Here is a 14536-nt window from a genome sequence, read left to right as displayed (position 1 = left end):
GCTGGATCTCTATCTCACATCAAATTAAAACTCTGTCAAAGCCACTGGAGGGTTAATACCAGGCTGTTCTTTCCAAGACAGTGATTTCCACAGCCAGTGGAACTGTCGGTGCCGAGGAATCAATGAGTAGCAGACACTAGAACTGTCTGGATATTTGGAACTGGAAAGAAACTGCTGCAAGTCAGTGAATTCTGACATTTATGAGTCAAAATTGCACTGCACGCTGTCCTTGTCTCCTAATAATTAGGGCAGAGAAAGGAGAAAGATTTTGAAGAGAACATACTATTTCAGAGTGAAATTCCCTCATTTTCACCCTCATGGAACCAGTATGGAGATCCCACCAGAGTGGGATTCCAGAACTGCACTTTGTGCAAAGTTAAGGCAGGTAACAACAGAACAAAGGTTTCAGAGCAAACTCCAGGGGCACCCAGTGAGTAACTGCTCTGTCTGAACCCAACCTCATTTATGGCACTGAGGGATTGGTTTGGAAAAGTGGCTTTGGATAATCCTTTGTCAGTTTGGTCATCAGGAATTTATCTGCTCCTGGAAGTCAGCTGCAGCAGAATAGGGATTAGATATGTAACAGGATTACATAACAGGCTTTCTAAAGGGGAAATCTTGGGTTGGACATGCCAAGAAAATTGGACTCAACAATAATAACAACATAATTACTACTTTAAAGATAAGAGAAAATCAACTATGCTGATTTCTCTGCTTATTTCAAGATATTATATGTGAGCTCATGGACAAGCAGTTGATACAAGGAAAACAGAAGCAGTGATCTATAATAAAAAAAAACCTCCAGGACACAGGGGTACATTACAAAAAAAAAATCTTTGATTCAATCATATATATATATTTTAGGACACAGAAATTCTCTCCTTCTCAAGGAAAAGTCTTATTATGACCTTGCAGGCTGTAATCTGACATAAATAACAACGGGGCAGACATTCTGGGAGAAAAAGAATCTTCTACATTCCTCAGAAGGGGAACTGCAAATAAATACATTTCAAAACAGGATGGGCTGACAGTGATTTTTCTGTAATCACCCAACACACACCTCACTGTCAGTGCCCACAGAGTATATAACAATCATGTACACCTCGAACTTATACACGTACACGGGTGGAGAGTGGTGACAGCACAGATCTGTGTGTGAAATCAGCAACTCAGAGTCTCTCTCCTTCCTTTTGTGTAGTCACACACCTCTCTTCTTTTCTCGCTGCACATTTCAGACTCACTGGAAAAGCACTGGGGGAAAACACCCCTGAAGAAGCAGAAAATCTAAAGGTGGGAGGGCTGGAGAGCCAAAAGTCACCTCGTCCTCCTGGTGGGGTGACAAAAGTGCTGCCTGAACAGCACCTGGGCAATTTTATTGCTGTCATCAATGGGATGATTTTGCTTGTCCTTTTCCAGGCTTTTCTCTTAACCCCTGCCTCTGTGGGTGACAGCCCTGCTCTCCTTGCAGCTCTGACAGGAACAGTCTGGGTTCTGTCTCCTCCCCACGTTACAGGCAGGTCCCCGTCTTGTTTGCCCACGATGGGAATGTTTGCAGTTGGAACAAGGATGAAGCCCAGGTGTTGATGGCAAGAGTTATCGTCAGAACTCCCAGAATGTTGAGCACAAACCCAGCTTTGGCCTAGAATTATAAAAGAGAAGCGTTGTTAGCACTCCTGAGCACTTTTTGCCTTCCTTGCTGGTTAGGGTTGTTTGTATGGTTTGATTTTCTCTTTGGCCTTTTTTCACAACTCCACCAAATTTGATTTAAGTTGGTTTTCTTCACAAATATAATTTGTATAAAGGGAAAGGTTTCCATTGGATAAAACTCTTAAAACTAGAAATCCTGAAATCCTTTCAATCCACTTCTCTTCTGACCTGGTATTTCTCTCTAATGTTACTTTGGGTTTCTTCTTGGATCAATTTTAAGTTACAAAAGTTATCAAGAGACATGGCACTGCTGTCCTTGTTTCTTTAGTGATTTCCTGAGGCATCAGGGCACCCAGTGAGCTGTGCCAGGCTGTTCCCTGTCCCTGCAGAAGAGCTGCCCAGGTGACAGGGCTCTTTGACACCCTCGTGCTCTATATTTGGGCTTTTCAAGCAGTTTAGACACTGACAGCTGTTCTTATAAAATCTTCAAGAGGTCCTGGCTGTTCTTTAAAAGCTCATTAGCAGCTTCATAAGATTCTCAGAGTGTACCAGAGACAGTGTGACCCTTTATTACTGCACATGTCTTCTTTCCATTTGACAAAAGCCGGGCACACTGACTTTTCTAACGCTCCCACAAGAAGAGCCAGCTTTAGAAAAAGGAAAGATCAAACCTAGGGGTGAAAATTCTGGAAAGAAAGTGTTGTTTTTTTTTTTCTCACCATATCAATAACCCTGAGCTGTCCATAGGAGAAGACAATGGCATTGGGAGGAGTTGCCACGGGGAGCATGAATGCCAGTGATGCAGAGAGTGTGCAGGGCAGCATGACATAGAGAGGATTGAGGCAAATTGCTTCAGCCTGTGCACGAAAAGAGAGCAGAGATGGTGATTTTGATACCCAAAAATGCACAGAAACCTTTTGGCAAAGAACTGATTCTATTTGTCCATGTCAGAAGCCTCGTCCTTCCCCAGACTCTGCAGCCACTCATATTTTGGTGCTGCTTCAGACACTTCCAGCATCCTTATGCAGCAAATGCAAGAATTGATTTTGTGGTCAGGGCTTGGTGTTGCTCCTGTATAAATGGATAAATAATGCTTATATTTAACTCTAAACCCTGAATTCATATTGCTTAAGAACAAAACTAAATTATCAGGGGAGGCAGGTGAAGCTCTGAAGGTGAGAGCTTTGGTTTAGGGGTTGGCTGGGGTCTGCAGCTTATGCAAAAAGATTTTGGAGGAGCTCATTCCAGTTTCTATCTGGAACCAGCTTTTCAGTTGGCAGAACCCTGTCTCCTCCAGCAACAGGAATCTCCTGTGGAAATGCAGAAGTGTGAATTAGGTCACGCTATCACCTTCAGAGACTTCTGGAAGGCCAGGGGTGGGGGTGAAATACAGGCATGGAATGTTGCAGGGAAGCAAACGCTGCTGCTGGTGCTGTCTCCATGCAGAACAAATTGGAAAAAAACAAGTACAGCTGGCAGTGACTTCATGTTTAGGCCAGAAGGCCAAGTCTAATATGCCAATGAATTTAATCCCTTTGCTTTTCACCAGCAATTTCAGAAAGGTTGAACTAGGCACGGTGTGTGTTTGTATATGCACACACATACCTATATTTTTGTTTTAAGTCTTGTACCCCTGATGGGACACAGGAACCAGTGCTTGGCTTTGTCAGCCAGGTTTGACAACTGAGGAGCTGAAAACTGTCCTTATAAGAGCATTTTGGAATGCTGGGACTCACCATTGAAGCGAGAATGGGGAGGAAGAGGGTGGTGGTGGCCACGTTGCTGGTGCACTCGGTGAAGGTGGCAATGAGGAGACACAGCAGGAAGGCAATGGCTGGGTGAGGGATGGCCTGCAGAGGGGTCAGTTTGGTGCCCAGCCACTCAGACAGACCAGATTCCTGCAACAGAGCAAAGAGGGATGCCAGGTTGGAGAGGAGAGAGCCACACCACTGTCCCAGCCCTCCCTTCTCAGAGCCGTGCTCCTGCAAACTGCTGTCTGCAGAAAAGAAGAGCCAGTGCTCACAGGCAGGATTGTTCAGTAGGTTAAATAAAAATAAGCATTATTTCCCTTCCAAGGAACTGGAAAGGAGGAGATACTGCATTTATAGTGCGTTATTAACAGCAAATAATTATTTCTCTGTTCAGATCATTACTTGTACATGATCAGTATTTGAGGTGCTTTTTTTTAATAATGTAAGCAAAGATACTTGAATTAATTTTCTAAAATATTTTTATATGTATCTTATCAGATGCTCTAGTGATTTAATGTCATTTCATCACATTGTCTGGGATCTTGATAACTGTCTGAAGCTTTTCACATCCTTCATCCTTGTCACTGGGAAGCAGCAGCATCCTCCCTGTCATTCTGGGCTTTCTGCAGCAGCTTTTATGCATTTGATGATTTCTTCTAGAATAAATTAAAGTGATTTCTTAAATATTTCCTTTTCCAAACATGTACTTTTACATTTTAATTTTGATCTTTGAATTCTAAACTAGTATTTCCAGGCACTTGAAGCCTTTTAGAATTTCTTTATTGTCTATAGATTTAATAAATGGATTGTCTGTTCCATCACTTAAATCATTACTGAAAGATAACGTGTAGCACTGGGCTCCTGGCAGATTCCTGCAGATGTTTTTTACCTGCTCCTGAAGTTTCTCTAGCAAGCTCTACATTTCTCTTCTAATCGTTTAAATTAAATCCTATTTCCGTAAATCCTTGCTTTGAAATACTTTGGAGACCCCTCCTGGGTACATTATCTCCTCATGCTGGCCACATCAATTACATTTTATTTAAAAGAACCTTCAACGTGTCGGGGCAGTTTCTTAATCAGCCCCTTTTCCAGAAACACAATTAATTGCGCTGCCCTGAGTGGCGGTGCCTTCCCATTGCACCGGGAACTGATCCCAGGACTTCAAGGATGGTCCCACCACCAGGAGCTGGGGAAAGCAGCATTTGATGCTCCCAGTGTGCCCTCTGGTGTCCTGGGACAGCACCAAGAGCGAGACGGAAAAGAAACCACGCAGGAAAACACGAATCCCAGGTGAGCCGAGGAATGTTACCTCACTGCCTTTGGCCAAGGCAAAGCCACCTCCCAGCAGGAACACGATGTTCCATGGCATCTTCTCCTGAACGAGTTTCCAGTCCAGGAGGGGTAGAGGTGCCCGGAACTTTGCCCTGCCCCCTGGAACTCAAAAGAGATTTTGTGAAGGGAGAACTCCTTGGTGGGAGGGGAGTTAAGTCTGAGCATCAGGAATCCCTTCTGCCAGCACGCTCGGGAATTGCCTCCCGAAGCAAATGCTGGGAGAACCATCAACAAAGGGTTTAAAACTTGACTTGCAAAAGCTCTAATGAATGATCTGTAGCTGCTCCAAGAAGCACAGGAGGAGGCAGGGAAGGGTGAGTTAAAGGTGTGTGGCAACAACTCTGTGTGTTTCTGTTGAGTCATGTATTCCATCCTGAAGATTCCAGCCTCGGAATGCTTTACACGTGTGTATAACAGGGGTGGGAACACTCTTGGGATAAGTGCTTCCTACTTAGTGAAATTATGAGAAACAGAGAATTTTATGGGCTATGTGCCTTGCCTAACCTGAATCACACAGCTGGAAGAGCAGTTTGAATTGTTATTTAATATTTGAAATTTCCTTTGTAAACCCAAAACGTAAAATTTCCTGCATACCTATACTGACAGTCGATCTTTGGTGCTCCAGTAACTCACCTGTTTGCTCTTCCTCTCTGCCCTGGTTGGAAAAGTCAGAAGGGAGGATGAAGAGCAAAAGTGAAATGAAGAGGGCAACTGTAGCATCAGTGACATAGCTGCAAGAGACCAGCCAGATGTTTAGTCAGCCGTGTTTTCAGCTGGATAAAATCCAGCCTTATTTCATTTTTATTCCAAGTGAGGAGGAGGAGGAGTGGCACTACCTTGTATCATCTTTGTTGAAGAGAACTGTTGCCCAGCCTGGGAAGAACCCAGGCTCTCTTGTAAACCACAGCACCACCAGGAGAACGAAGAGGATCAAAACTTGTATTTCTGCAAATTTCATTTTGCCCAGTTTTTTGCTCTCTTCCTTAATGATTTCATAGGCCTGTTTCTCCTTAGCCTTGGCGGCAGGACTGGCACCACAACCAAAATTCTTCTTAAAACTGGAAGAAAATGGATGAGAAATATCAGGGAATTTTGCCAGGTATCCTCAGAGTTAAGAATCCAAATTTTATACTCAATCATAATGTCTTTATATGCATTTATATATGAATATTGAAATTAAATATCTTATAATCAGCAACCACGGCGAGTACTAACTGCATGTGTTGACAAAAAAAGCTTCCTGGCCCTAAAAGCTCCTGAGTTAAACATAAAGAAGTGAGTTATCTGTGCACATGAGGGAAAAAATTACAGAATCACAGAATGGCTTGTGTTGGAAGAGACCTTAAATTCCATCTCATTCCAACTCCTGCCATGGGCAGGGACACCTTCCACTAGACCAGGACAGTGGATTGACAAGGCTGCTTGATCACTAGGAAGTAAAGAGTTGCCAAACTTTTTAAAACGACAGAAAATGAGAATTTTAAGGTGAATTTTGAAGATGAAAGTACCATTTCAGGTGTTACAGCACTCTCTCCATGTAAAATAAGGGAAGCTGGGGTAATACAAACATGATTGGCTGAGTATTAAGCAGGCAGGCAATGCAGGCTGGTTGTGTGGGGTGATCTGCACCAGAACTAGCACAGAACTAATCCTCTAGGTCTGAAGCAACCCTGGTCACAAAGGCATTTACCAGCTCTCTGTAGAAATCAGTTTCCTCATTTGGAGCACAGCAATCTCTTAGGACACGACAGCAATGCTGCAGAACAGGTCATACACACTCAGAGCTTCCTATTCTCATCTACAGAGTACATTGAGCTGGGATTTGATCAGATTCCTCGAAGAAAAACTTGCAGAATTTGAACAGAGTGTGCTGCTCTGGTCTCTGTTGTGTGTGAGGATTTGTCCCCTGCTGTGTGATTTTTCTCATCAGTAAAAGGGTCACTTGTGCTAAATGAGTCCTTGATTCCAGCCCATCAGGTGGATTGCAGGGGCTCAGGGATACTCACTTGAAGCCCAAGTACAGGATCTGCAGCCAAATCCACGCCAGAATCAGCAGCACCACCATGGTGGGGAAGGCGAAGGAGAACCAGGAGGCAAAGTTGATGATGCCACCATTGCTAGGAAAGATGCTGGAAAATGCAGGTGGCTGTTAGCATCCAAAATTCCACATTCTCTTCTGTCCTTCATTAATGAGTCGGAAAAGGGGAGGTTCTGTGGGGCCCATTAAGGAAGAGAAGCTCCCTTCCCAGGAAAGGGATCAAACTGACTTTTTCCTTCTCAAGGAAGAGAAGCTCCCTTCCCAGGAAAGGGATCAAACTGACTTTTTCCTTCTCTGTGCTGCCTAGGAGTCAGCTGTAGCAGAGTGATGCAGTTTGGTGGGTGTGTGATCCCACCTTCAGCCAGACTTACTCATTAATTTGTCCCTGCAGCACCAGATTTGGTGTTGTCCCAGTCAGAGTGGCGATCCCTCCAATGCTGGATGAGTAACAAATACAGAGAGACATTCCCTTGGAGAGTTTCAAGTGTTTCTTCTCAAGCTCTTCATTTCTCTTTCTCTCTTCCTCAACTGTCAGGACATGAGAATTACCTAGATCCCAAGGAACAAAAGAGATGCAGGAGCTATATTGGACAGGAAAAGGCCTTGGGCCTGCATAATTCAATTATTTCAAGGCTAGGATGCAATGGATTCAGAGCTGAAGGAACCAAACTTCCTCATTTTAAGGCTGGCACTGTTAATTCTTTGACCTTCTGCCCATTTTCACTGGTTGTCTTGACACAGAGCAGTTTTTCAGAGGAGAATTTGAAATGTGTGACCAAGTTTGAACCTACTGCTGGCACTTCCTGGTGAGCCAGGGCGATGTCTGAACTGCATGTGGAGGGGAGGGAGGCAAGAATTCAGGGAATTATAACAGAGCTGGAGGAGCTGGGCTGAAGGGAACTTGTTCTGCACCAGCAACTGTCTGCTGGCACTGAGATTTATGTCCAGAAACCCTGGAATCACCTCAAAGATGGGGAGAGGGCAAGACAGCTGGTAAAGAGCTATTGTTCCTTGATTGTGTACCTTTGGATTAGAAAGATCATTTTAATCCCTAACTTTCTGGCTGGAAATAGGCCGGAAATTTTGCCTTGGGAATTCCCTATTATTCCTATCCCTATCTACACAGTAGATAATAATTGAACTAACATAAATATGCAGGGAAATAGCAAGCCTGATGTAAAGGCTTCCCCTAGCGGAGAATTTATACTTTTGGTTGGTTTATTGAGTAGTTGTAACCTCTCTGTATTTTTGATTTAGCTTCAACCAAGTCAGTAGCTCATTGTGGTTTTGTCTGGTTCACAGAAAAGCTTTGTGGTGGTCAGGAGGCTTTAGGGGCAGTCTCCTTCCAGAATTTACTAGGAACTCTTAGAGCAGAAGAAAGCACCAGGTCATCCTCCACCACCCTGAAGAGAAAACCACCCACAACCCTTTCACCTTTTTCCTCTGGTTCCTTGAAGCTGTCAGGTGACTTTTCCTGCATCTCAAAGGCTTTGTTGGTGTGTTCAGACACTTGGACAGTGGTGCTGGACTCGATTTCTGACTTGTGCAGCTGCTCCATCACTGCCTGTGCTATGGGGACCATCATGGCAGTGGTGGCCGTGTTGCTGATCCACATGGACAGGAAGGCTGTCACAACCATGAAACCCATCAGGAGTCTGGAATGAGAAGGTTTGGAAAAGCTGGACTCAGGAAAATCAGGACTCAGCCCTGCAATGCTCTTTATTTTTGTTACAAAGAGTCAGCTACAGATGCTGGGTTTGGAAAATGCTCAGCAATCCCCACCCAGCACTTCCTCTCGCCCTGGTCTGCTTGGTGAGGCACCAAGTTAAGATTTAACATTAATTTCTCTTCTTCAACCAATTTTTTTGCATTCTTATTGTTAGGAAAATGGAAGCTGGTAGGTTGGAGCAAGCAGTTATTCCAGTTAGATCCTGCTCATTTGACATCCTTCTGAGGAAGACATTTCTCAATAATACATTAATGCATTATAATACATTTTGAAGAGGAATTGCAAGCTGAATTTGATCCCAAATGGCAATCAGTTTAAGCCATAAGGAAGATGAACTCTTTCTTTTTTTTCCTCTTACTGTTTGATCCCACCTCTATTATTTAAGATTCTCTTCCCACTCATCTAAAATTCTAATCCTCGTTTCGGTATTACTTTGTTATTTGTCTCAAAATTATTCTTTAGATGAGATGTAGATTATGTATCAGATGAAAAGGGTTTATCTTGTATGCATTTTTATTCTATTGCTTTGTAATTTCCTTCGGTATTCCCTCTTCTTATGAGCTGAGACAGATTAAACAGGTTGATGCAGCCTGTGCATAGCTTGAAGTTCCAGTCTGGGAAACATTTGTTGTTTTCAAAGCAAGCACACCCATATTTTCTCTTCTCTTTGCAATCAGCAGCAGGCAGAATGTCCACGTTTTCTGTGTTCCAGCTGTGGTCTTGCCTGATTGTCCAAAGCTGTGCTCCTGGCCCAGCCTGGCAGCACCTTTCTCTTTCCATCATTGACTCTCTTGTTGCTATTTCCCCACCTAAAGCCCTTTGGAATTCCACAAACAAGACGCACCAGGTGTGGAACACCTCAAAGGATCCCCATTTGCAAGGCTTGCTCAGGCATTAACTCACTTGGGCCATAGGAAAGCATTTGTAGGGAAAGATTTGCAGATTCCCATCAGAGATCTAAAGCCATAAAATCCTTTATCCCACAGCATTTCCAGCACTGTAACTCACAGGGCTGGTCTGACACCAGTGATGAGCAGGACCCTCAGAGCCACTCGCTTGTGCAGGTTCCAGTTCTCGATGGCAATGGCCATCATCAGGCCCCCCAAAAAGAGCATATTGGTGTCCTTCAAGTATTCCTGACAGACCTGCAAGGTGGGAGAAGAGAGAGGGAATAGTCACAAGAGAGAGGGCATTTTCTGAGGGAGGTTATTCCAAAGGCATGAGCAGGGAGTAACTCTGGGTTGCATCTGAATTTGCTTGGATTTCAGATTAGCAGCTCCACCCAGAGCTCACTCTGGGCTCGTGCAAGTTCTAGTCCATGGAGGAGACAGAGAATAATTACAACAATAAAAATTAAGTTAAAATGAAATAATAATACTATCAATAATATAAATATAATGATGGTGATGATGACAATAATATAAATCTAGGGAATAACCCCAGAATAAAAGAAGATGATGGAATAATACACGGAGCAAGATCTCTTACTGTTGTTGAATCCATGATATTCATTAGTGGGAACAGCAGGACGGGCAGGAGAGCTGTGACAGCCAAAGGCAGGGCTTCTGTGCACCAGAAAAGTGCCATCACTATGATCACGTAGCCACATTCTGCCTCCTGCCAGGGGAAGGGGACATGCAATCAGAACATGCTGAACATCGAACCCGGGCCTTCTCCAGAAGCCAAGGCCTCATAATTACATTCATTGCCTGATAAAGGGATTAGAGAAAAGGTTATTTCCTGTGCTTCTCTCCCATCTAGGCTCTGACCTATGCAGATTCTAATCAAATGACAAACTGTGCAGCAATCTCATCAGAACTCTGAGGAGAGCATGAGACATTCAGCGGGAGCAAAAATAGTACCTGAGGAAAAGAAACATGGATGACTTTGGACTTTCCATGATAAGGGATTGGCAATCACTGCACAGGCTTCTCGATTGTGCTGATGGTGTTACATTCTGTATTTATGTCCTTGAGTTGTACAATTAGTTACTGATCTAGTCAGGGCTTCTCCACCTGTTTCCGCATGGGCTTCAGGTCATGGCCCAGGTGAACCACAGCTAATTTCAACTCCTCATACTGTAAATACTTTTATAACTTTTCACTGGATTTTTAACTTAGTTGAGACTTTGAAAGGCTCGCTGGCAGACTGGTCACAGATCATTTCAGCTTCCACTGACTTTGTCTTGTTTGTTTGAGGAAAGTGAGATCCCCTATTTCATGTCACTCTTTTTCTGAGAAAACATTGATTCAGTTCTGCTTTGGACAACCACTCCAAATTTCGTGTAAAAATATTTAAGTCAGTCCCTGTACACTGAAAAGATTCAAAATTACTTCTCACAACAGTGGCAGTTGGTTGGGCTGAGGAAGACAGCAAGAAGAAGTAAAATTGGAGGTTTTGGTGTCTTGCTCATTTTGGAACTCGCACAATAATGGGAGACACCAAATCCAAAGGAAGAAAACCTTGGATAAAGGATGTCCACTAAAATACACTGGACAGTATGAATGGAATTGTAGTGATGCTTATTGAGGATTACAGAGGATTAAACCAAGGAGCTGGGACAATGGGTGGCAGGATTGAATTTGTGATGCTTTGGAACACGCTCGGGAATTCTGAACATGCTGTGGAGGTTAAAGAGCTGCTGAAGGAAAGGATGAGCAGGGAGATGAGCAGTCTGGAGGAAAGAAGAAGACAGCAATCTTGGTGTGGATTACCAAAGCAGACAGGCTGAAGAAGTAAATCTGAAAGAGATCCCAGAAGACAGGAAAATATTCCTTTTTGAGCCTTATTTTTGAACAAGAGCATTCAGAACCTCAATTATTCATCCCACTGATCACTGAGAGCAATTCGCCATTTTGACAATCCTTCTTCTCCATTTTTATTATTAAAAGACACAGATGGGGTCCTTTTGAGAGACCCTAGCAGAGCTTTGGGATGTATCTCCTAGGCACAGTGCCGTGTCTTCCATCGTGCTGTGAACAGGCTCTCAGTAAAAGCTGGAAAAGGGTTTTTCCCAAAGTCAGCCATCCTGTAAGGACATTAGCCTGCCTTTAAGCAAGATTTTTAGCATTGTTTGCTCTCAATTACAATAGCTCAGTGTCCAGTGCTATGTCATTATAGGGCAGGTTAATAGATCAACAGAACAGAAAAAATGTGAAATTCCACCCTGTAGCTGCTGGCTCACACCACTGTGTGCAGAGGCACCAGCTTTTCCTGCTCAGCAGTGGCACAGTGCATAGTTTTAACCACCAAAAAACCTTCTTAAAGGTTCCCTTAAATCGCAAAGGGAAAAATCCAGGACGTTTTCAATTTTTGTCTTGTTGCCGACTGCATAGAAACCAGAGGGAGTCATTTTCAAAGAGGAACTGAACCAAGACTGCCAAATCATTGCACAGGCACCTCCAAGGACTCACTGTATGTAACAATGCCTCCAGCAAATGAGCTTGAACTTGTGGCCTCAGGACAAAAAAAATAAATAATCTCTCTCTGGCTCCTTAGAACTTTCCTGATCCTGATCTCTTTTCACTTCAGTAACTCCTTTACCTATGGAAAGTTAACTAGCAAAAAAAGGTATTTTCTTTTTTTTTTTTTCCCCTTCCTAGAGAGCTTTTAAGTAATAATTTAAACTGTTTTATTTACGTAGTGAGGGAATGAGAGGCCACACCTGAGCTGCCACATCGCAGCTCCAGCCCATGCCACTTGTGCTCCCAACCCAAACTCTGGTATCTCAGAAACAGACCTGTGAGGAAGACAGAGCTTTGGGACAGGCAGGGAAGAGTTAGGGAGGTGGAGAATGAAGCTTGGAGAAGGAGTCTTTAAACTGGGAGTCAGTGGGGATTGGGAGGCAGAGACCAGAGGAAAGAGGAGTTGGTGTCCAAAGAGAAGGGACAGGAGGGGTAGTTTGGGACTATTTCATGGTGCTGGGGCTGTAATAAGAGACCAGAGATCAGATCTTTCTGCATGAAGAGGTTGGGAGTGCAAGAAATGGTGAAGAAGCAGCAGAAGACTGGTAGTCTGTCAGCTCACAGCTCTCCCTTTAAATGATCAATGTCCCACAAGTACCTGCCCAGATCCTACAGCTCCTTGTAGTCAACTTTTCTTGAAGAAACCCTAAGCCAGGGGTCTTTAAAACACCCCAGGGGTGTTTTAAATTGAAAAATCCTAGTTTGGGAAGATTCTTACAGAAATATGCTAAACCAAAACTGAAATATTATTTTCCCCTATGTATCAGAATGTCTTGTCTTCCTAAAAATGCCTCTTCTGAGCGGCAGTGACAACAAGATAAAAAATAAAGTAAGATGTGGACTGGACACTGTTAGAAAATGAAAAGGGGGGTTAAAATGGAGCCTTATAATCTTCAGCATAGAAAGTCCTTTTCTAAATCAGCCAGATGAAAAGCAAGAGTCACAAAATCTGATGTCACTGAGTGTTCTTCTAGAAGATGCAATCACAGATGTTTCTGCTCATCCATCTATGCCCCACTGCTTTTATATTGCCCCAATATGCTCAGGAAAAAAAGCCAAGAGATCTCCAAGCAGTAGATGCCGGTGCTCTGAGAAAGAATCTCTTCACCCTTGAAAGGGGCAGCTCTGAGATGTGGAGGCTTTTAAATTGAATTTTAAAATTTCTTACCTTGGTGGGCAGAACCAGAGGCAGAGGGAGAAACACGAGGGGGACCAAGATTATGATGAGGTATTTCCTGCAGGCCAGGACCGCCTGCCAGGAGAAAGCCATGGTGCTGGAGCTAGCCCAGTGCTGAACAGCCTGGAATCTGCTGCTTGGAGCCTATATAAACACCAGGGAATATTAACCATTGACCTCAGGAGACTGGGTGTTGTTTTTGGAACTGTAATCGGAGAAAGAAGGAAGAGAACAAGAGAAGGGAGGAGACAGCAGAAGAGTGTCAGAGCAGGAACTTTCTCAGGAGAATCTTTCAGAAAGGTGATAAATCCATTAGAGAATTAACTCCTTGTGGGGCAAGTAGGTTTTTGAAAGCATCCTGAAATGACCTACACTTTCAAAAAAGAACGTTAGTGATTTGGTCTCTAATAATGCCCTCTTTGAGTAGACACCGTTATTCCTCCTATTAAAAAAAAAAAGAGAAACTGCTCCCTCCAAAAGAGGTTGAAAATTATTTCAATTTTTGAAAAATGTGGGGGAACACTGAAAACAACATCTACATCTGTAATGCTCAAATACAGGGCTCAGAAACACCAATGCAAAATGTTACATAAACATCATTGTGTTCACTGAGACATTCACTTTGGGTAGCAAAAGCCACTGGGCAGAGCTGCTGTCACCAGGTGCCACGTCAAGTCCCCACACAGAAAGGGACTGACAGTCCTTCCCTTGGGTCTTAGTGGATTGGGAAGGACTTGGCTACAGGACATCACTTTGCAGACTTCAGGCTATTTTTTTTTTCCCCCACATTTTTGATCTTGCAGGTTTATAGGCACAGCTTTGGGAACTTGCAGGGTGTATTGGGCGGAAAAAAAATTAAGAAGAAAAGGTGCTACAGGGAAATTACAGGTGATTCTTGTCCCAGTTGGAGGAAACTTCCAAAATACAAGCTGTGAATCACTAGATTCTATAAATTTGCAGGAATACTATTAAACATTTGAAGTCCAAAGGGTACTTCTTGTTAATGCCACATTGAAGGCTTTGTTTGTTAGATCATGCAAGCACACCCCACAGCTAATGATGATAACATTTCCATTTTAATGGTATAAATCATCTTGGTGCTGTTTATAGCTTACTCAAGAAGACAGAGATAAAGGGAAGCACAGCCATTAGGTCATCTGATGTCAGCTCCACAAAAAGCTTCTGCTGTTTCTGCCTCTCTTCCCTTTTCTGCTAGGGCTTGTTTTGTCTCAGGAATGTGCTAATGATGGAAAATCAGCTGCCAGATTTGCCAACTGGACTTGGGCATATTGCTCCCAACAAAGAGCATCACGTTGCTTGGTGCCAACCCTGAGCTTTAGCATCTCACCCTTGGCACAAAAAGAATGAGAAAGAGCTTTCAAGTTATTTGTATTCCCC

The 14536-nt window shown here is 43.4% G+C and overlaps 1 protein-coding gene across 2 annotated transcripts; it reads right to left on the bottom strand.

Moving 5' to 3' along the window:
- Nucleotides 1–759: 759 nt before the first annotated feature.
- On the bottom strand, nt 760–13291 carry SLC13A2 (solute carrier family 13 member 2). Of its 2 annotated transcripts, none has more exons than XM_069033546.1 (12): nt 13130–13291; nt 9986–10114; nt 9506–9642; nt 8203–8423; nt 7140–7317; nt 6737–6859; nt 5567–5788; nt 5364–5461; nt 4708–4835; nt 3384–3545; nt 2367–2504; nt 760–1639 (listed from the first exon to the last, which is right to left on the bottom strand). In XM_069033546.1, the coding sequence occupies exons 1-12, from the start codon at nt 13229–13231 to the stop codon at nt 1508–1510; spliced, it is 1770 nt and encodes a 589-aa protein (XP_068889647.1). In that variant the 5' UTR covers nt 13232–13291; the 3' UTR covers nt 760–1507. The 2 variants fall into 2 exon arrangements, with proteins under 2 accessions (XP_068889647.1, XP_068889648.1); XM_069033547.1 differs by having other exon boundaries at nt 4708–4829.
- Nucleotides 13292–14536: the final 1245 nt, after the last annotated feature.

Source organism: Aphelocoma coerulescens, chromosome 19, assembly GCF_041296385.1.
Source record: "Aphelocoma coerulescens isolate FSJ_1873_10779 chromosome 19, UR_Acoe_1.0, whole genome shotgun sequence".
Classification (NCBI taxonomy): Eukaryota; Metazoa; Chordata; class Aves; order Passeriformes; family Corvidae; genus Aphelocoma; species Aphelocoma coerulescens.
This window is presented reverse-complemented; position numbering and strand designations above follow the sequence as displayed.